Source organism: Macrosteles quadrilineatus, unplaced genomic scaffold (assembly GCF_028750875.1).
Source record: "Macrosteles quadrilineatus isolate MER2022 unplaced genomic scaffold, UCM_ALF_1.0 Scaffold_1__1_contigs__length_201487025, whole genome shotgun sequence".
NCBI lineage: Eukaryota > Metazoa > Arthropoda > Insecta > Hemiptera > Cicadellidae > Macrosteles > Macrosteles quadrilineatus.
The window spans coordinates 69,625,010-69,646,877 of NW_026542594.1; the positions used below are offsets into that span (position 1 = coordinate 69,625,010).

At 37.0% G+C, this 21,868-nt stretch overlaps 1 protein-coding gene across 2 annotated transcripts in view; it reads right to left on the minus strand.

The window, feature by feature from the left end:
• The window catches only part of LOC128983543 (core histone macro-H2A.1-like), a 112,418-nt gene that overhangs the window by 22,290 nt on the left and 68,260 nt on the right, over positions 1–21,868 (minus strand). The window contains exons 6-8 of one of the 2 annotated variants that reach the window (XM_054402851.1): positions 15,157–15,205; positions 13,274–13,448; positions 12,035–12,171 (exon numbers count right to left, since the gene is read on the minus strand). In XM_054402851.1, the coding sequence (XP_054258826.1) occupies positions 12,150–12,171; positions 13,274–13,448; positions 15,157–15,205 (246 nt within the window). In that variant the 3' untranslated portion in view covers positions 12,035–12,149. Of the gene's footprint in view, positions 1–12,034; positions 12,172–13,273; positions 13,449–15,156; positions 15,206–21,868 lie in introns of those variants that run through there. The other variant, XM_054402850.1, reaches the window with a different exon arrangement.

Genomic DNA, 21,868 nt, shown 5'->3' on the forward strand with positions numbered 1-21,868 from the left:
ACACTTTGGTATGCTAAATTATTTGTTTTTTATGCTCTTTAAAAAGGTCTAGAGAGATATTGAGAAATTTTGTGTTTAGAGGGTCAAAAATGAGAAAAACCATTTTTTACCCCATAAAACCCCGTTCCCATGGTCCGATCATGCTAGTTCGCGAACTCATTCAAGTTTATCCCGCCTTACCCCTTTAAACCAAATTTCATCAAAATCGGACAAAAATTACTCAAGTTATCGTGCGGACGGACACACACACACACACACACATACGGGGTTTTACCGAATACTCGCAAACACCTAATTGTGGCATCTTTCAACCTGCGGCCACCAGTGGATGAAGGAAGGTGGTAGAAACATGTCTGCATCGATATTTTTAATGAACACTCCATTTTAACATCTAACATTCCAGTTTTTAAATTGTGGCACCATGCCACAAATCGGTATATATCAACAGTGTGTGGACAGGATGCCACTAATGCGTTGTAGTGCTTGAGCGGTGTGTGCGCCCCCCCTACTTCTCGCGTGCGCTGTTGCCAGTTCTCCGTTCTAGTTCCTTCATTCCGTTCTGTATTCATGTGGCTATGCCCTAGCCGCTGTAGCTCATTTCCCGCGCTCATGACGTCGTCTTTTATTAGTGTAAGGATTTTATATGAAGTTTTTTTCAAAGCTCCAATAATTTTTACAATTATTGGATTTAAAGTCAATGGACCAAATGAAATGTCGTGAGGATTACATAAAACTACATGCTATTTTGTTGATATTTTATCGTCACATTGTATGTATGGTTTACGAACTGAGATACTTGGAATAAAGGCCTTAATGTGCTGGGTAAATTATCAGTTTCATGGGAATCTATATATTAACTAGCTGACCCGGCGAACTTCGTATCGCCTAAGTTATAGGTTTCCCCTAAGACAGACCGATGGAAAGAAAGTACCGTTACGTTTAATTTTCAAGATAGTGCTGCACCCTGTTGGTAATCCTTGTAACTTTAATGCTATTGAACATCATAGAACAGAACTAACTTGTTTAATTGAAACAGCTGTTAAGATTCATTAATTCCATTTCTCATAAGGTTAACATGGGAAACTCCAGAGCCACTGGGACGGAGCCCTTTTAAGAATTTCGAAACGGGAAATAGTTTACGTCCGATTCGCATACCTACAGAATTTACACACCAAATTTCATAACGATCGGTGAAGTCGTTCCGGAGGAGTTTGCAGACAAACACTGTGACACGAGAATTTTATATGTTAGATTACGTAAGCCGATTCTTTGCGTCAAAATTGTGGGCGACTGGGAAGTCGTAGAACGACGTGAGAGGGCTCAAATTAAAGGTCTTTATCCCGTGACGGCGGGAAAAATAGTGAAATTCCCAAAATCTTAACACAAAATTAGATATAACGTACAATGTTCTCCATAAGAATAGCATTAGAAGGCATTTACTGCTGATTTTTGTTTACTTCAATCCAGCTGATCGTGATTTTATCATTAGCAAGTAAGCTTACATTTGGATTACTCATTTGCCAGTCAATTCTGCAATGTAATGTATACTATATAAAACCAACTATATAAAGGGATAACGTTACCTTTAATAATCAAGACTTTTTAGTTATGTCAAAGTTGAAATAAATTGTTTTCAAGATTTAAGAAACGATTCAAGATTAAAAGAAGATCTTCTTTGTTTTTATTTCAAAACATATGTAAAAGATTTATTCCAATTTTTTTAAAAATTACTAACATTTATATTTGAGATTTATTGTAGTGTTTAATCAATATTTTGTATGAAGTGGAATAACCTCAACGGTTACTCTTAGAAAACAATTTGGGAATAGAGATGAAGTAGGTTCGTACAGGTATTTAAACGAACCAAAAATATTTATGTCGTGATTAGTTTCGATAACTGGGTAATGGAACCCTAACTAGCCGCAAAATAGTTGGTAATTAGATGTTGACTAGGCCCTTTTTTGGTAGAATATGTAAATCAATCGTATCTTTAGGAGGATTAACACCACATACTTACACTAGGCTAATAGTGGTTTTTTAATGTTGATCTCAAACAAATTTAGGTCCAAGTTCTGTCAATGGGATGCCTTTACTTAAGAATAATTTTGTTTAAACCTTTACAAAATGAGCATAGACTTAGAAATAATAACTGGGTAGGGTATCTCAACACACCATTTTTTGCCTTTTCTTATTTGACGAAGACAATTTCCAATACTGTATTTCAATCGGGGAAGCCTTGTTATCAGCATTATCCAAAAAACCAAAGCTACCTTAATAAACCAATATTTATTCATAAACATGTTTGCTGCCTTTAGCAGTTAAACTCAGGAATCATTCAAATTCTTTATTGAACATAACGTTATCAACAAAAGCAAACAAAGACAAACAACAAACTGTTTTGTTTTTTTTGCACAAAAGATATGTTGTAGTGGGATATCTAGGCCTATCCTGACATATAGATAATTTGATTCTGAGTTTGTTTAAATATTCCAACAATAATTCCTTTTCCGTAGCTTTTTAGGGACTATGTCCCTACAAGCCACTAGTTTACATTAAAATACGCAATAAGTATGACTCCGTTTTTTCTGTATGCATATAATTAATTCATGGTAATGTAAAAGTATGCGTAACGAATTTTTCACCTCACTATGATGTTTTTAGCTGTTTTACATACATTTGGCTGGTTTATATTGGTGGCTGAAAGCTACGTTTTGCTGGCCATGCCAGCTGTCATCGTCATATGGGGACCGAGCAGGGGTTTACATCCCTAGGGCCGCAAAATCACTTGTTCGCCTATTTACTTAAAACATTAATGTATATTAAATGCACAAGCTGTATCCATGGCATTGCAATAGACTTGTTTTTTGTCACAGCTGCCTAGACAACTATTTATTGTTATTTTTGATTTTGCTGATTCCTCAAAATATTTTACATAAATAAGAGGGACGTTATATTGCAAAACATACTTGGGTAAAAAAAACCGCTCGTACCACGAGCCAAAATGGGTTTGCAGCTCTCGATCGTTTCACGTTCTCGACTTCGTCCCGAACTTAAAACCCGATATCGAGTCGGCAAAACCTCACTTTAGGCCCTAGGTACGAAATATACTATTTTTTTACGGTGGAATTAGAGACCCAAAGATTCTCACCCCGTTGCGAAGCATGGGCAGATAGTTAGTTATAAGATTATAAAGTCTTTACTGTTTTGTCTGAACATTGCGTAGACTCATGACGTGTTTGGTTATTTCTACGTTGTATATAATAAGATAGCCGAAACGAGTCTTGTGTACTGGTGCTACCGCTGATGGCTTATGCATGTGTACGTTAGTAGCTAGCAGACAATTTGCCAACTAGGAACATGAAATCAGCTGTTCCCCGTCCTCACTGTCGCGGTTGCTCACTTAGCTTGTCAACAGCTGACTGCTGTAAAAATTGGATGAGGCGACAGTAACTTTTTCTAGTACGCTTCTTTACCATGGCATCTGCTAATTCAATTTTGTCCTAAAAAATGTATACACATCTCTAAGATTTGTTGCCAACTAACAAGCAATTTAAATAAAAAAAAAAAAAAAAAAAAACTATTGTTAATCATCCTGCAAAACTGCTAATAATTCATGATCAAATTTTCATCAGAATTCCGTTAGTTTAAATCAACGATCACATAAGACCAATAGATGGAGCACATCTATATAACTAACATACAAGCAGTTGAAGCCAGGTCCGCTATCTTAGTGCAGGTTAGAAGTGGTAGATGCCAATGAAAACGGCACCAAAACTCAATGTCCAGCTTCAAAATAACTTGACATTTAGACTAAAGGTAAATCGTTGACACTTCGTGTGAAAGATTTCAATTAGTCTAGGACACTATTGGTTCTAATTAAAAAAAGCTCAAAAGTTTATATTTTATATTTTAAATCTTGAAATAAAGTCGGTACTTTTAAATGAGTTTTTAAATATGACATAACAAAGTTCGTCGGCTGCTACTGTTTTTATTTCTTCGTCAGGTAAGTAAAAAAACGGTGGATTTTGTGGCTAAAGAGCTCAATTTCTTGGATAATATTTTTTTTAAATTTTTATAAAGGAGAGTTGTATAAAGAGTTTCAGAAACCATCTTGTGACTTTGAAAATTTTTACATTGTAAACCAAACGCTAAACCTTTAACACACTTTAATACGATATAGATACATATATTATAAATTAATTTGTAGCTTTTTAGAATTTTTCTTTCGCCCAACAAGTTTTTGTAATTATTGTTAACTAACTTTTTCTAAGATACGGTAAACGCTTGGAAACAAATTAAAAGCGTATTTTAAAGGCCATTGTTCAACCGTCATGAATTGTTACATACCAACCTTTAGGGCCCATTGGTGACATTGGGGGGTGGAAGTCTAAATTTAGTTCATTACAATTACGTCAATGACCTTGAGCTCTGCTAGTAAGATGCTGTGGTATGGTAGCGTGTCGGGGAGAAGGGTTATTGTTCATGCTTACTCATTCGCTCTTACCCACAAACAAATTTATTTCAAGCCTAAAATGAAGAATGTAGATCTAACTTCTATATTCGTTTGGAAAACGTCAGTAAGAGGCAAGTCTAGACTGTTCCTATGTCTGCGCGGTCCATCACTAGTTACTTTCTTTACTTATTTTTTTTTTTAAAGCCTATGTGTCGATTATGTATCTTGAGCAATATAAAATCAAGATGACGTTGTTCAAACTAAGATATAAGTTTGGACTTCCTTGTGTGACCAAAATGCTCGCCTACAGAGCAACAGAAGAATCTACAATTTCTTATAAAATCAGTTTTATTGACATTTGCAGACAGTTTTATATAATTGTTTTAAGGAAACCCAAAATCTATTGGCAATCATAAGTTAATATGATTTGAACTTTTTGCCTTATACAAATGAAATACCATGTGCATATTGGTCCTCTGGTCCTGTTAATACAATTTTTTGAAGGGTTTCTTTTATAATTTAAAACTATATCATTGCACAAGCATTTTCAAGGACTCTCTGCAGTTTTGCGTACTCTTGCAACTACTAATTCAAGAATCAGTTTGATGACCGATTAAAAATAATGTGTTTATACGTTATAAAGATTCAACTGTTAAATATCATAGTTTTTTAAAGGGTGGGACTGGAAATTTAGACTATATTAAAGATTTGCAATCATAGTAGAACATTATATACTTTAAGTAAACCAACAGAAAAAGATTGTTTAAAATTTTCAAGTTCATTTTAGAACAAACTGTTTGCTCCGCCTCCCAGTTAACTGAGAATTTCAAGAAGTAGAAACATATTAAATAAATAATAAGTGAAGTTAAATATATCCCACAGTGATTTTAAAAAACATTACACAAACTTCACGGATGCCAATATACTTCTAACAACCTTACTAGGAATTTCCTAAAACTGATATTGTACGTTGAAATAGGTTTATCTATCTATCTATTCTATTCTATATTCTATTCTATACTATTATAAAGAAGAGGGGGTGTCTGTGTGTGTGTTTGTATGAGCTAATCTCAAAAAATACTGATCCGACTATGCTCAAATTGCACACAAATGAAGCTACAGCTCCTAAGATACATATAGAACTATTACCGCTTCGATATTCACCTAGAGCTTTGCCCCGTGGGCTTTCAAAAATCTGAGATGAGAGATTTAAAAGTAACTATTGATTGATGGTATCCATGGTAACAAAGAACACACCTAGTAAGTTTAAAAATGTAAACAAGCAGAACTAACTGTCAAATTGATTTTGATTTCTCAATTCAACACAGCTGGTTCAAACCTTATTAAATACTGCACGAATATTAGAACAGAGAGGGTAAGGATTATAAATTTAAAATAATGATGTCACTAGCCTGAATTTATTTAACATTACCTAAAGGAGCTGTCAAACCATATGTTAATGTAATTTCATTATTATAGGATTGTTTCAGTTACAGTACTTCATTTGTTTATGATCTAACTATACTGAGTCTGTTATAATATTTGTGAAATGTTGTAATATTATTTATTTATTTTTATAATAATTCATTTTAAAATAAATCATTCAATGGATATAGGAAATAATCAACATTCTATATTGCCCTATCAACCTAGGCCCTTATCCTGAGTTATGGGGTATATTCTTTTGATTTATTTGTTTGTAAACAGTAATATAATCCCCCTGCCCCAGCAAACCTATAGACTGAGCCAATTCCCGTTTGCCTGATTATAATTTCACTAAAATATGTTAGAAAATTGCCTTATTAACATGTTTGGAACTATTGTGATAGGTTTTCGTTTACAGTGCATACCATTAAACACATTCTTTTATTATAGGTATATGTGTGCCACACTATAGGATACCGTATAAATTAAAAGACCATATTTTCTTAGACCGTTTCCTCTCCCATCACTGCAATGATCATGTTCTACTTATATGCCAACCCCGTACGAAGGTCGGGTATTCTACTAGTTATTAATAAAGTTGAGAATACTAAAGGTTCTACAAAACAAAACATTGAATAATAAAAATACATTTGTATGAAAGTAACAGATAGATTGACAAAATTGTAAAACGATCGTATAATATCTAACAATATCAAATTATTTACAGTATCACGGTTACAACTTTTAAACTACTTTTGTTATGACTCAATGTTAACCTCTTTAGGACCTTTCATTTTATGCTTTTGTTAGTGGGGACTGGTTAAAACACCACAGTAGGTTTTACAAATATGATTGTGAGATGATATTATAATCTGAACTAGATTATGCGTGTTGATATTAATATGTATTTTAATTTAAGTACTTTATTTGATTCGGTTATATGTTTACCTCATATAACATTTGAACATGTGAAACATTAGATGTCTTTGGAATACTCTGAGAGTGAGAAGCAAAACATAACTTTCAGCAATGATGCATCGAAATCTACCTTTACTGACTGATTCAGAAATGTAATTGCAAAATATTTTGTCAACATGACTAAAATGTTAAAAAAAATAGATGTATCAGCACGAAATAGTTTGTAAGATAAAAAAAAGCAGTCTAGGACAACTTATATAGCGTTCTAACCTCAAACATTGTTATCGTTTCAGTGTACAAATTCAATTGATACAAAATAACTACGTTACCAATTTATGTTTGTAAACAAAAATCAATTTTTTAATGGTTACATAATAGCTATTTACATTACAAGTGTAGTAAGAGCGTTTTTACTTCACGCAGGTGAATGTTGTGCAACGAGCGGAAGCGAGTTGCATAATTCACCTAAGTGATGTAAACAGCACGCTCTTGCGTAACGTGTAACGTACAAGATTTTACCTGACCCGACAATAAACATGGGTTTACGTACAATATTTTTCATTATCCATTTCACTCATCTTCTATCAGTAACGTTCTTTTACTAACAAAAGCTAGGTTAGGTAGGAAAATACTTTAAAGCATAATAATAACATTCAAGCGCACAGCTGATTTCTAGCGTTGAACATCGTTGACTCCATAGAGTTATATTTTTTAAGTTAAGCACTCAATGTTATTTAAATGGGTTTCTTTACATCACCGAGTGAGTTTTTGATACTTTACATCACTCGAGAAGTAAGGAAGTTGTATACATCACGCTTGGAATAGGGAAGTTTAACATGGCGGGTTAGGTAAATCAATTTAAATTATTATTTACTACACAAATTATTTGTAATGTAAAACATTGTTCACCACTCGGAGCAAAAGTATATTATTTATGGTACTTAAATTGTTTTATAGTACGTAGCAGTATAGTATTTTATTAGTTTATTAGTTGCTTGTTGCACTGTTCTACACACTGCTCAAGCTCTACAGCTCATTAAGTGGCATCCTGTCCACACACTGTTGATATATACTGAATTCAGGGTGTCTAGTTTATTTCCATTATAAAATTCAAGACTAATTCCAAACTTTTCAAGACTAATTCCAGATTTTTCAAGACTAGTTTTTTCAACAATTAGTGCGTGTTGATACCAAAATGTATCGATTCTCGATTCTTGATACCGATTCCAATTTTTATAGCTTAACCAAATTTTCTGAATAATATTACACCAACCCCTGTCTTTGTCATAAAGTAGTATTATGATAATGTGGTGTTTTCAAGTAAAGAAATAATGCAGAAATAACAAATTCTAACTAGCAAATTTGTTTTTTTTTATCATGAAATCTTCCACGTACCGTACGTTTAGACATCATCATTGACTGCAGCGGTTACAGAAACGTGATCGTCGTTGTCCGCGATCACAGCAAAATCATGAACATTTCCCGCGGCCTTGAAGACATCAATGACATCATCGTCGTCTCCAGCTGTCTCAGAAACGTCATCGTCATCGTCCGCGATCGCGGACAAAATCATGAACATTTTCCGCGGCCGTGTAGACATCATCGTCGTCTCCCGCGGTCACGGAAACGTCATCGTCATCTCCCGCGGTCACGGAAACGTCATCGTCGTCGTCCGCGATCGCGAGAAACTCATGAACATTTCCCGCGGCCGAGCAGATATCATCGTCGTCTCCCGTGGTCACGGAAACGTCATCGTTATCTCCCGCGGTCACAGAAACGTCATCGTCATCTCCCGCGATCGCGACAAAATCATGAACATTTCCCGCGGCCGAGCAGATATCATCGTCGTCTCCCGCGGTCACGGAAACATCATCGTCATCTCCCGCGGTCACGGAAACGTCATCGTCGTCGTCCGCGATTGCGGCAAAATCATGAACATTTCCCGCGGCCGTGTAGACATCATCGTCGTCTCCCGCGCTCACGGAAACGTCATCGTTGTCGTCCGCGATCGCGGCAAAATCATGAACATTTCCCGCGGCTGTTTAGACATCACCGTCATCTCACGCGGTCACGGAAATGTTATCGTCATCGTCCGCGATCACGGCAAAATCATGAACATTTCCCGCGGCCGTGTAGACATCATCGTCCTCTCCCACGGTCACGGAAACGTCATCGTCATCTCCCGCGGTCACGGAAACGACATCGTCGTCGTCCGCGATCGCGACAAACTCATGAACATTTCCCGCGGCCGAGCAGATATCATCGTCGTCTCCCGCGGACACGGAAACGTCATCGTTATCTCCCGCGGTCACAGAAACGTCATCGTCATCTCCCGCGATCGCGACAAAATCATGAACATTTCCCGCGGCCGAGCAGATATCATCGTCGTCTCCCGCGGTCACGGAAACATCATCGTCATCTCCCGCGGTCACGGAAACGTCATCGTCGTCGTCCGCGATTGCGGCAAAATCATGAACATTTCCCGCGGCCGTGTAGACATCATCGTCGTCTCCCGCGCTCACGGAAACGTCATCGTCGTTTCCCGCGGTCACGTAAACGTCATCGTCGTCGTCCGCGATCGTGACAAAATCATGAACATTTCCCGCGGCCGAGCAGATATCATCGTCGTCTCCCGCGGTCACGGAAACGTCATCGTAGTCTCCCGCTGTCACGGAAACGTCATCGTCGTCTCGGAAACGTCATCGTCGTCGTCCACTATCGCGGCAAAATCGTGAACATTTCCCGAGGCCGTGTAGACATAATCATTGGCTTTTGTGGTTACGTAAACGCAAGACGACGATCGCGGCAAAATCATGAAAATTCCCGACTTTGAAATCAAATTTAAGACTAAATCCCGACTTTCAAGACCATTTTGAAATTCAATACTAATTCCCGACTTTCCCGATTTTCCCGACTACTAGACACCCTGTGAATTGTGGCATGGTGCCACTATTTCGAGTGTAAGCTGGAGCGAGAATTGGCAACGTAGCATTAGGAAAGTTATAGTTCCGGCGGACGGCGCGAGGCGCGCTAGCTACCTGTATGGTTTCGTGTTCCACAATTCGGTGTGTACCTGCGCTACTTAAACTCACATCAACGAGTTCAAAAATACTCAATTGTGGCATGTGATGTTTAAACGACGTAATAATGCTGGAAAACCTCAAAAATGATCGAATTAGCTGTGGCACCCTGAAAAAGGTGCCACAATTTTTGAAGGTGCCACAGTACGGCCGTGTGCCTGTGAAGGATGCCACTATTCGGTGAATACAAACACACACACACACATATATATATATATTAAAATAAAAATCAAAAACATATTTAACAAAGTACCCTTTTAGTAATTATTTTATTTTTCATGACAACATGTTTCGGAACTAAGTCCATTATCAAGTCATTTTTACCATAACCTCATTCTTTAAACTAACAAAATTAAAAATGTAATCATATGTAAAAATAATAAAATATAAACTATGTTAACTAAATCTTAAAAAATTTTGGTATTAATTTTTCACTATACTATATGAATGTTTTTCTTTTCTTCCTTAGTTTTTCAATTTTATCGTAGATAGGTTGGTTTAATTTTGGAATCATTGTGTTAAGTATGTTGTTGGGGTCCTTTTTGTTGTGTATATAAATATTTAGCTCTTCTTTTACATTAAGTTTCTCACGTTCTTTTTCGTATTCTAAAATTGTTAGATTTTCGACAGTTATCGCGTTCACGGATGTATATCAATTAATCAATCAAATATTCTTTATTCATAAAGTTTAGACGAATAGCGTCATTATACTAACATAAACAAAAAATTATAAACTAAATAATTAAAATCATTCACAAAGGATGTATATAGTAAAACTAAAAATAAATGCTGTAACTTTAAAAATTCACAAAATCTTAGAAGGTAAAATTCACGTCAGAAGGTAGTGTATCTGGAATTCAAATGGTCGTTTCGAGATTACAATTTAAAAATTCTTTGATAGAATAAAGTGGGTTTCTTATCAATAAGTCTTTTAGTAGGCTTTTGTATCTGTTTGTAAAATTTTCTTTTTTAATTGAAATAGGTAATTTTTGAAGACATTTTAATCCTGCATATGATGGTTTTTTTTGTATAGAATTCTAAATTATGTCTAGGAAGGTTAATTTGAAAGCGTGTGTTTTATTTACTTGCAGTGGATAATGGATAAAATTGTTTTGCAAAAATTATTGTCTCATAAATATACAAACTGTAAACTGTTAATACACCCAATTCAGGAAAGATATTTTTCACTGAATCTGTTCTTTTTAATTTCATGATCACTCTAATAGCTTTTTCTTGTTTTATAAGTATTTTATCCAAATTCGCCTTAGTTGTTGCTCCGTAAATGGCGATTCCATAGGATATGTGGGAATGAATTAGAGAATAATAGATTATCCTAAGAGTTTCCAAGTTGCAAACCTTGGACATCAGACGCAAGGCATGAATGCCAGGTGATAATTTATTTACTAGTTACTACATAGTTTATGTGATCCCAAGATAGATTTTTATCAATGACCAGTCCCAGAAACTTTGTTTGGTTTACCTGACCAATTTTGTCTGTTTTTATAAAAATACTAGCTGGCCCGACAGACGTCGTCCTGTCCTATTGTGGTTTTATGTCACATGCTCGTTCATTTTCAAGATGAGCTCGTTCGCATGGCTCAATCACGTCATGGTTGAAGTTCGTTCGCTACGCTCACTCACCTTTAGGTTGGAGCTCGTTCGCTGCGCTCACTTGCCTTCAGGTTAGCTCGTTCGCTACGCTAACTCGCCTCTAGGTTGAAGTTCGTTCGCTACGCTCACTCACCTTTTGGTTGCAAATTAACTGTTCTCATAAATTAAAAATAAATATAGTGCTGCACCCTGTTGGTAAACCTATTAACTTTTTAATGCTATTGAACATCACAGAATCAAATTGTTTAGTTGCACCAGCTGTTAAAATTCTTTAATTCCATTTAAATATGAGTACTTATAAGGTTAACATGGGAAACTCCAGAGCCACTGGGGCGGAGCCCTATTGACGGATCTGCACCAAACTTCACACAAACCATCCTTGAATAATGCTTAATAATGCCTGAAAGTTTCATTACAATCTGTCGAGTGGTGTTGGAGTCCATAAAGGACAAACATACAAATATACAAATATACAAACATACAAATATACAAGTATACAAACATACATTGAATTTTATATATATATAGATAGGTTCAAATTTAATGCTGTTATTGATTGTTTAGTTGAAAAGGATATTGGATTTGATTTTGTTGTGCTGATAAGCAGATTTCTTTCATCCAAAAACTTTTTTATAGATAGAAGACTCCTGTATGAGGATTTTTCAATTATTAAATTGGATTTTCCTGAAAACAAAACATTTGTAAGGTACCAAATTTTAAGGGGGGTAAAAATGTACTACGAATAAATGAACACCAGAACTTACCCGATTTTTAACCACAATAGGCTACTCCTGGGCCTATGTGTTGGCCATAGCCTGGGCTATAGGCCAAAGAACGTAGGCCTATTTTTATTCACAGTGAAGTATACAAACACATCCACAACTACATATTTATTCATAATAGCACTTCGTTTCACATAATAAAGTTAAACCGGCCGATTTTACAGATATTCAACGACGCCGACGACAAAACCTAAAACTGGTGTTTGTTGATTGACGATGACAGACGATAACTAGACCAAATCCCCGATCAGCTGTTTGCTAGTTTCTGAAATCGCCACCGCAGCGCTTGAGCCGCGGCCGAGGAAACCGGGATTTGAGCCGGACAAGAATTATTCGCTGTTCGACCGTCGACTCGTTCACGAGAAGCCTCTTCGCGCAACGAAACTAACTTCGCCATACGATATTGATTCAGGTTAGCTACGTTTTCAGACTTTCCTACTTTCATTTAAATATTCTTTTTAGCGAATTTCCCTATAGGGAATAAGCTATTAACCAAAGAAATAATACTCTTGAGACAGAAAATTACGTCAGAATAAATTGTTCTTACCGTGTACGTAGTAGACTAGATTTCCCAATACTGTTATGTACATAAAACGATGCTGGCGACCATAACCTCTTGAATTATTCTCCCAAGTGGAGGTGTTTAGGGATAATCTAAGCAAAACTACGACGAAAAACGAATTTAAACTATAAAATAATCAAATGTATTTCTCATTAATGTTTTCATGACAAGGAACAATATTGGACACAAAACAGACAGCTGATAGTAAAAACAACATTCATATCATCTGTATGACTATTACAAATAAATAGAAAAGGCAGGCATTTTCAACAACAACTAAAACAATAAAATTCACGTTCAATTCTCGGTTTCCCAGTACCCAACTGTGGATCAAGTTTTCACATAAATTATTAACATATTGAAAAATACAAGAGATTATAAAAATTGGACAATAAAACACTATGAGTGGCTCATTTAACTATATATTCTTTGAATAACTGACCTGCCACTACCGATGGCTGGCAGAGCCAGAGACTTGATGTTTCGCTGATCAGCTACTGTGAGACAGTTGTGTACGGCTTTCTCCAGCTTGTCCATAGAATCTGCTTCATTGAAGCTAGGCAAGTTGATGTGAATCACCCAACGAGCCGTAAAATTATGGCCTGGGCAAACCACCGCTGCCAAACCAGATCAAAGTATAAAATGTTGAGCTTTCTTTTTTACAGTGGCAATGAATCTAACATTTTATATCTAACATCATGTTGAAAGTTCAAGATCAATCCACTTGCTACATGTTGTATACATGTTCTCAGAATAAGGTTGGTTGGATTCTATTACTGGTCAATGTTACCTTCAATTTTTTTGTCAAGATTTAGAATTTTTTTAAACAGTCGATTTGAGTAATGATTTTGGTTTAGTAATTGGACTGTTAGCCACAACTAAAACTTAAGATATCAATAGATCACACCAAAGAACTGTATATGGTAAATTTAACAATAACCAGTGGGTAAATATTATTGTATTTCATACTCGAGACTATTAATTAATCTGATCATGTAGAAAACAATATGTTTTTTAAAGCCATATTCAGCTATGTCCACACTCGTTTTTGTGTGCGCCAAGTGCATTCCTCTTAGCAAATGCCTTGACGCAGATGGACGCAAGTAACGCATGTGTCAAGGCATGTCCGAAATGAGTCAGAAGAAGCTCTATTCCATAGCGCAAAACTATCCACCAGCCTTCGATTTCTGTGTGTTTTCAACTTGCAACTGCTTTCCATTTTTGACTAGTCGTCCGTGTTGTAGTTGTTTGGAGTAACATGAATAACAAAGAAACCGTAGAATTCATAGAAGATTATCGCTCTCATGTGTGTTTGTGAGAAATACGGAGTAATCAATAAAAAATAATAAAATTTTACTAAATAGGTATATTAAATCATGAAAATTATGTTGCATTAAGAAATAAATAAAATAAAATAATACAGGAAAATTACAAGTTTTATACTATAACACTCTTTCGTCCACAATGTAGGCCTTGATTTCCTTCCTTTCTTATGTTTTTGAAATTTCCTTAACACTAAATATGCCGTACTAATTCCTCCCAACAGAATAGCTTGGTCCTCATCCATCTAGGAAAAGACATCTAAAAAGTGAAGCATGAGTGTGGACAGCTGAAACAACACATGCCTTGATGGATGTTGAATTGAATATTGAATCAAATGTTGAATGGCACGTTGAAATTAAAAGTGCACGAGTGTGGACATAGCCTTTGATGTTTAAGACTTCTGTTGACAGCAATAGTTTAAACATTTTGTAACTCAAGTGTTAACATGGCTTAAATACAAGTACTGTAAACATAAGTTTTCAGCACCTTGTAAAATACTCAAGTTCTGTTGTGGAGACTAAAAACTACCGTTCTTAAAATTGTTGCAAACTTTTGTTTAAAACTTGAGTAGTCAACTCCAGTGTAAACTTAAATGCTTAAATAATATTTTTTCATAAGGCATACATTTTACTATAGATAGAACATACTCTCTAAGTAGATTTTTCATCCTTATAGAACAGCTGAAGCAAATTTGATTGTTGGTTCTGTACGCCCAACTGTAGAGGTTGTGTTTTGTGTACAATTTGTTTCTTGTTATTTCAGTAAATTAAAACCTCATTTAACCAAATAAAACTATATAATCATAAACAATAACTGGTCTCCTAGTTAATAACAAAATAGTAAAGCACAAATCATGAATATAACCCTAAAATAATAGAAACAAAATTTTGTCCATCCCAGCCATCAGTGATAACATACATAAACTAGATACAAAAAACAAGCTTCTTAATTATTTACAATGGAATGAGGAGTCTACTTGTGTTGCTTAGTCTAAGATTTTACCTTCAGCTGTATCCAAATTGCCATGCGTCTGTTTGAGTGAATGCACCTCCTATAACAAATTATATTTGGCAAAATTATGCAGATAAAAGATCAAACTAGTTCTCATTCATGAACTTAATAAATAGGTGATGTGTATGCAAACTTCAACATAGAGAAATTGAATAGGTGACTTGAATAATGGTGCAAGTGGATGCAAGGCAATGAAAGAAGAGCTTGTCAGTTAGCATCAATATGGTAAATTTTATAATTATAGTTAAAATAAAAATAATCATATTAAAAGGCAACACAGAAGACTCTCTACAATATGGAAGGTAGTGCCACATTAATGACAACATCGGATTAATGTGGGTCATAAAAATAAGTCTCTAAAGGATGTAAATAGTAAAATATTCATTTTATCAAATTTCACAGTGTCAAATAACTTATAATAACTAGGGGTGCACTGATGAAGTTGGTACAGTAGGATTCTGGCCTAATTATCGCAATTGGTTCGGTACAGCCTTCAATAATTAATTTCATTCAATTAACTATCATAGTCAAAAGGTATTTTTTTCAAGTCTAGTCAAAAAGTACAACTAACGAGACCAAATGGATTTGCATAGTTGTCACTCAATGTGAGCAGACCAGACGACAAGCAGACATGATGTAAGCAAGAATTGTTTAGTTGGGTTATCAAAAGAATATTATATATAAATACATTAGCAGTATAATTATATTTGTTGTTTCATTATATTCCCTTGTTCACCAATAAATAATAAGAAACATGGATACGATCAATTTGCAGATAATGATGCAAAACACTGTAGCCTAGCAGCCGATAAAGTCAGCTACGAGGTGAAGAGGTTAGAACTACAATACACAGTCTGTATTTCCTTAACGGCGGGACATATTTCCTTAAGTGGGTCCTCAATGTTTTTCTTATAGAAATTTATTTCACCGACAACCTGTTTCACCCCAATCGCAAGAGACGTTGATGAAATCTGCAAGACCGCAAAAGATCTTTGCAATTTCGCCGTAGGAGTTGTCACTCACTATTTATTTGCGATGGCACAAGATTTTATTGCGACCCCGGGAGTCGAAGATCATGTCCTCGCAAACTTGGAAAATTTGTACGATTTCTACTTCATCGCAGAATACAAAGAGGATGACTCCGTGACCACGCAAGATGTTCACTATTCTTCTGCGACTATCAGGACATTCATGATTCCACCGCGATCGGAGGAGACAAATATGACGTATCCACACTCACGCAAGATGGTCACTATTCCTCCGCGGCCACATGAGTCGTTAATGATTACAACGCAATTGGAGGAGATAGAGATTGCGTTTCTCGCGCAAGATGTTAAATATATTTATCGGCGGCACTAAAGAAAACGCTTAAAATGTGGACCTGATTAAAGATTTTGTATAAACCGATTATAGTAAATTAATAAATAAATTTTAAATTATTTATTTAAAACTAACTGATTTGTATCCATTGCTCGAAGGTCAACATTTTATACTCAACCCGAAAAGAATTTAAAATGCGCCGACCTAAGCCCCATAATATTATTATTTTAAAAAATAATATACTCATTTATTAGCTAGTCTCCAAGGTCTTTTTGCCGATCAGATTTTGGAAACATAGGGTCAATTCATCAAGTTATTGAAGCGAAACCACATGTATTTCTAAAACTTGAAGTTCCAACCTTTGAAGAAACAGAATATAGAGGGGCCTCTCTGGTGAGAGCTGCCGGGGGCCTCATCGATTCTAAATACGGCACTGATAATCCCATAGTCTATTTTATAATTCTCTTTAAATGGACAGTGTAATAATAAAATTCAATTTAAATCTTTTTCATAAAATAATTTTAAATACACGCTAATAACCGGACCAGTATTACTGTAGAAATTGTGGAACATTTCCAATTAATATTAATTCTATACTAGCAACAGAGCCCGTTGTGGTTAAATACAACGGAACGGTCTCTAGTATCTAAAAGTAGTAAGTAGTACAGTACAATGGTTATGAAATCCATACACCACTTAACTCACTAATATTAATGGTACAGATTAAGCACATAACACACTTTAAACACAAATGCAAATTGTTAACAACAACATTTAATCAAACAAAAATAAGTTTAATAACAATATAACAATAAGCTGTTAAATTATTATCACATGTTTCGTATGATTAGATTATGCATACTGGTAAACCAACTGTTGCAATCGATAAAAAATATTGGTTTTTCTTTTCCGAGTCGGGTTTTTAGCTTTTCTACCAGACCGTTTTTCATAATTTTGGCCTTAAACTAAAGGTATGGACACACCACAGATTCGCCATCAAGCATCGGCATTCATTTTTACATATATATTTCGAATTTCGAGCTATGCACAAACTACCTCCCTGTACATTTCTTGTAGGAGTTAAATTTGGGTTTTTTTCTAGTTCGTTTGGCTCTTCTACCCAACCGATTTTCGGCTCTTCTACCCAACCGATTTTCATAATGTTAGTCTTAAAATAAACTATGCAAGCACATATTTGTCATCAAGCATCATCATTAATTTATCTAATGTATGACTCGACAAAAAAATATAAATTAGATTTTTTTACTTCAATTGAAGATGTATTCCAGCAGTTCTAATTACATTACCCTATTGGTTTTGGTCTAAAAACCTTTAGTGAAATACCAGCTTTCATTTGAGCTATTGATTATTAAGATCGGACTACCTGCACACTGCTGAATCACGAATCAACAATAATTATAATTGTTTTAGTATTTATTGCAATCAATGATACGTAACTCATTTTTCATTTAAGTTATTTTACATGTCTTGGTCTTAAAATACTTCTAGAAGTAAACTAAAGGCTTTCATTTGAGATATTGATAGTTTTAATCAGTTAAGTTTAAGATACTGTATCGCTCAATCAAAAAAAATAAATTTGATTAAATATTAGATCCGGAATTTAATTACTTTTAGATATATTTACTCAATTCTAAATTATGTTATCCTTTTTTTTTACCTAAGAACCCTCAGTGAAATACCAGTTTCCATTTGAATTATTTATTATTGATTGGACGTACCTAAAGCACACTGCTAAATCACTAACAACCCAAATTGTTCAAAAAATGGAGTTATTTATCATCGATTTATAGTCAACGATCTTGCAGTTTTACCCTCCCTGATGCAGCAAACCTAAGTACTTGTTAAACTAATTCTATTTAAATCGGGAATAAATAAATCCAATCTGTCAAATGGAAATTCGCTTAGTCTCCAGGTTTGCTGCGGCGGGGGTATTTCATCATTACTACATACCTCACCAAAAGCTGTCTGCGACGAGTCACTGGTTGGCACAAATAGTGAGGTTGCTCAGGGCTTTACTTATTGTTATCTGGCGGATAAAAGCACCAAATTTGACATGAAGCTACCTTAGGATACTAATAAATTTTAGCCTAGGAGCCTACTGGAGTTCTTAAAAATTTTCAAAAAATCACGTGGGAATATATATTTACGAGGAACTACTACTACGAATAATAAAAACTAGTAAACACGTTGCTCGAAATCGAGCAATTGCAAAGAAGTAAAGTAGTTATTTAAAATAAAAAACAAATAAAAGCCATCATAATTTTCAATGAGTTTAAAAGACGTTGAATTGAAAAATAAATAACAGCAATTAAATTATACAGCTGATCAAAATGTAAACAATTACGTCCTTCATAAGGATAACATGGGAACTTAAACAGCCACTGGGGCAGAGCCCAAGAGACTTTTTCAAAAATGTAAGGTGAGTTTGCAAATCTACGCGACACGCTCTTTCCAATGAGACGTCAATGGATAAAATCGGTTAAGAAATGGCGGAGGAGTTTAACCGACAAAGTTTCATGTAGCGTATTAATTATATAGATAAACTAGATTTTATGATGTTGTGTTGCAGAATTTGTATTAGATTTAATTAGTGAAGGGTAGGTACCACTTTTTCAATGTAGGTTTCGGTATCAGTTCCTAACTAAAATCGGTTCTCGGTTTTGGTACCATCGGTACCTCATTTTAAATTATGCTACTTAACTGTTTTATTTGAAAAAACAAAATATCCATATACCAATTTTAAAAACTGATTATTTTTCATTACTGTTGGTTGGTTATATTAAGGGATTAAGAAAATAAAACTTGAGGCTATTTGTACAAACAAAACTTTGACAACCAAACAAATTCAAATCAAAACAATAACCATACCTGAAGTGTTAAATATAGGCCTATTTGTGGAAGTGATTCACTGTTAAACCAATAAATTTAACTAAATATTTAGAAGGAAGTAATTTTGAGTCATTTTGTACCTATAAATTGCATTAGGTTAATTTTAAGCTCCATTATTAAGGGAAATTTAGAACTTAGTACAAAAGTATTTATATGGAAAGGACGTTTTGAACTTAACTTTTTAGAAAATAGGACTTAGAACATATTCATTTGAGGTCTACAGAGTTACAGGCTTGTTGAAAAAATGATTTAACAAAAGTTTGGTTTGGGATGATGGTTTTTTGTAGGCTTAGTGCCTGTACCGGGTGTATTGTGGGTTTAGGTAAAAAGTAGGGATGGACGGGATTGAATTTTTAGTTCGGGACGGGACGGGACGGGATTTTTATTTCCTTCCCGATTTTCGGGACGGGACGGGACGGGATTTTTTTCCGTGCATAAAAAGAAAGTACTGTATTGCAGTTACCAAAAAAAGACATACGAAATCAATTTTTACCATTTGTGGCACTGATCTATAAAAACCAAAAAATGGGTAACAATTTCCAGGTACCTATAGTAACTTGTGACTCGCGGGTCACGGGGTTATCGTCTGTATGACTCACGGTCACGGCGAGATCGTCGTCATGACTCGCGATCACGGCGCGATCGTCGGTATGACTCGCGGTCACGACGCGATCGTCGTCATGACTCGCGGTCACGGCGCGATCGTCGGTAGGACTCCGCGGTCACGGCGCGATCGTCGGTATGACTCCGCGGTCACGGGGTTATCGTTGGTATGACTCGCGGTCACGGCATGATCGTCGGTATGACTCGCGAACACGGCTCGATCGTCAGCATGACTCCGCGGTCACGGCGCGATCGTCGTCATGACTCGCGGTCACGGCGCGATCGTCGGTATGACTCGCGGTTACGGCGCGATCGTCGGTAGGACTCCGCGGTCACGGCGCGATCGTCGGTATGACTCCGCGGTCACGGGGTTATCGTTGGTATGACTCGCGGTCACGGCATGATCGTCGGTATGACTCGCGAACACGGCTCGATCGTCGTCATGACTCGCGGTCACGGCGCGATCGTCGGTATGACTCCGCGGTCACGGGGTTATCGTTGGTATGACTCGCGGTCACGGCATGATCGTCGGTATGACTCGCGAACACGGCTCGATCGTCAGCATGACTCCGCGGTCACGGCGCGATCGTCGTCATGACTCGCGGTCACGGCGCGATCGTCGGTATGACTCGCGGTCACGGCATGATCGTCGGTATGACTTGCGGTCACGGCGCGATCGTCGGTAGGACCTCGCGGTCACGGCGCGATCGTCGGTATGACTCCGCGGTCACGGCGCGATCGTCGGTATGACTCGCGGTCACAGCGCGATCGTCGGTATGACTCGCGGTCACGGCGCGATCGTCGTCATGACTCCGCGGTCACGGCGCGATCGTCGTTATGACTCGCGGTCACGGCATGATCGTCGGTATGACTTGCGGTCACGGCGCGATCGTCGGTAGGACCTCGCGGTCACGGCGCGATCGTCGGTATGACTCCGCGGTCACGGCGCGATCGTCGGTATGACTCGCGGTCACAGCGCGATCGTCGGTATGACTCGCGATCACGGCTCGATCGTCAGCATGACTCCGCGATCACGGCGCGATCGTCGTTATGACTCGCGGTCACGGCGCGATCGTCGTTATGACTCGCGGTCACGGCATGATCGTCGGTATGACTTGCGGTCACAGCGCGATCGTCGGTATGACTCGCGATCACGGCTCGATCGTCAGCATGACTCCGCGATCACGGCGCGATCGTCGTTATGACTCGCGGTCACGGCATGATCGTCGGTATGACTTGCGGTCACGGCGCGATCGTCGGTAGGACCTCGCGGTCATGGCGCGATCGTCGGTATGACTCCGCGGTCACGGCGCGATCGTCGTCATGACTCGCGGTCACGGCGCGATCGTCGGTATGACTCGCGGTCACGGCGCGATCGTCCGTAGGACTCCGCGGTCACGGCGCGATCGTCGGTATGACTTCGTCTCCTGCGTTCGCGGACCTATCGCTCGCAATAACGGCGTTATCGGCACTCGCGAAGCGGAAAAATCGCCGACGATCGGACCAAATCCCGTCCCGAAAAATTCCCGAGTCAAATGTAATCCCGTCCCGATAATCGGGAATATTTTTTTCCCGAAAAATTCCCGAAATTTCGGGACCCGTCCATCCCTAGTAAAAAGTGCTTGTAGACCCCCCACCTCTAGAGCATATTAAATAATATAATTTATTTCGCAAATCTGTTGTTTGCTTTATCAGTTTTAAAATACCTCCAAACTTGGGAAGCCATTATCAAGAATTTCAACAACTTATAGTAGGCCTACTTCTACATTTTTCTGATAAACTTTCACTTCTTTTTACAGACAAAACAAGTTTAACCATTCACATCAATATATAAATTTTATTTAAGAAATCTGACAAAAACAAAGGCCCT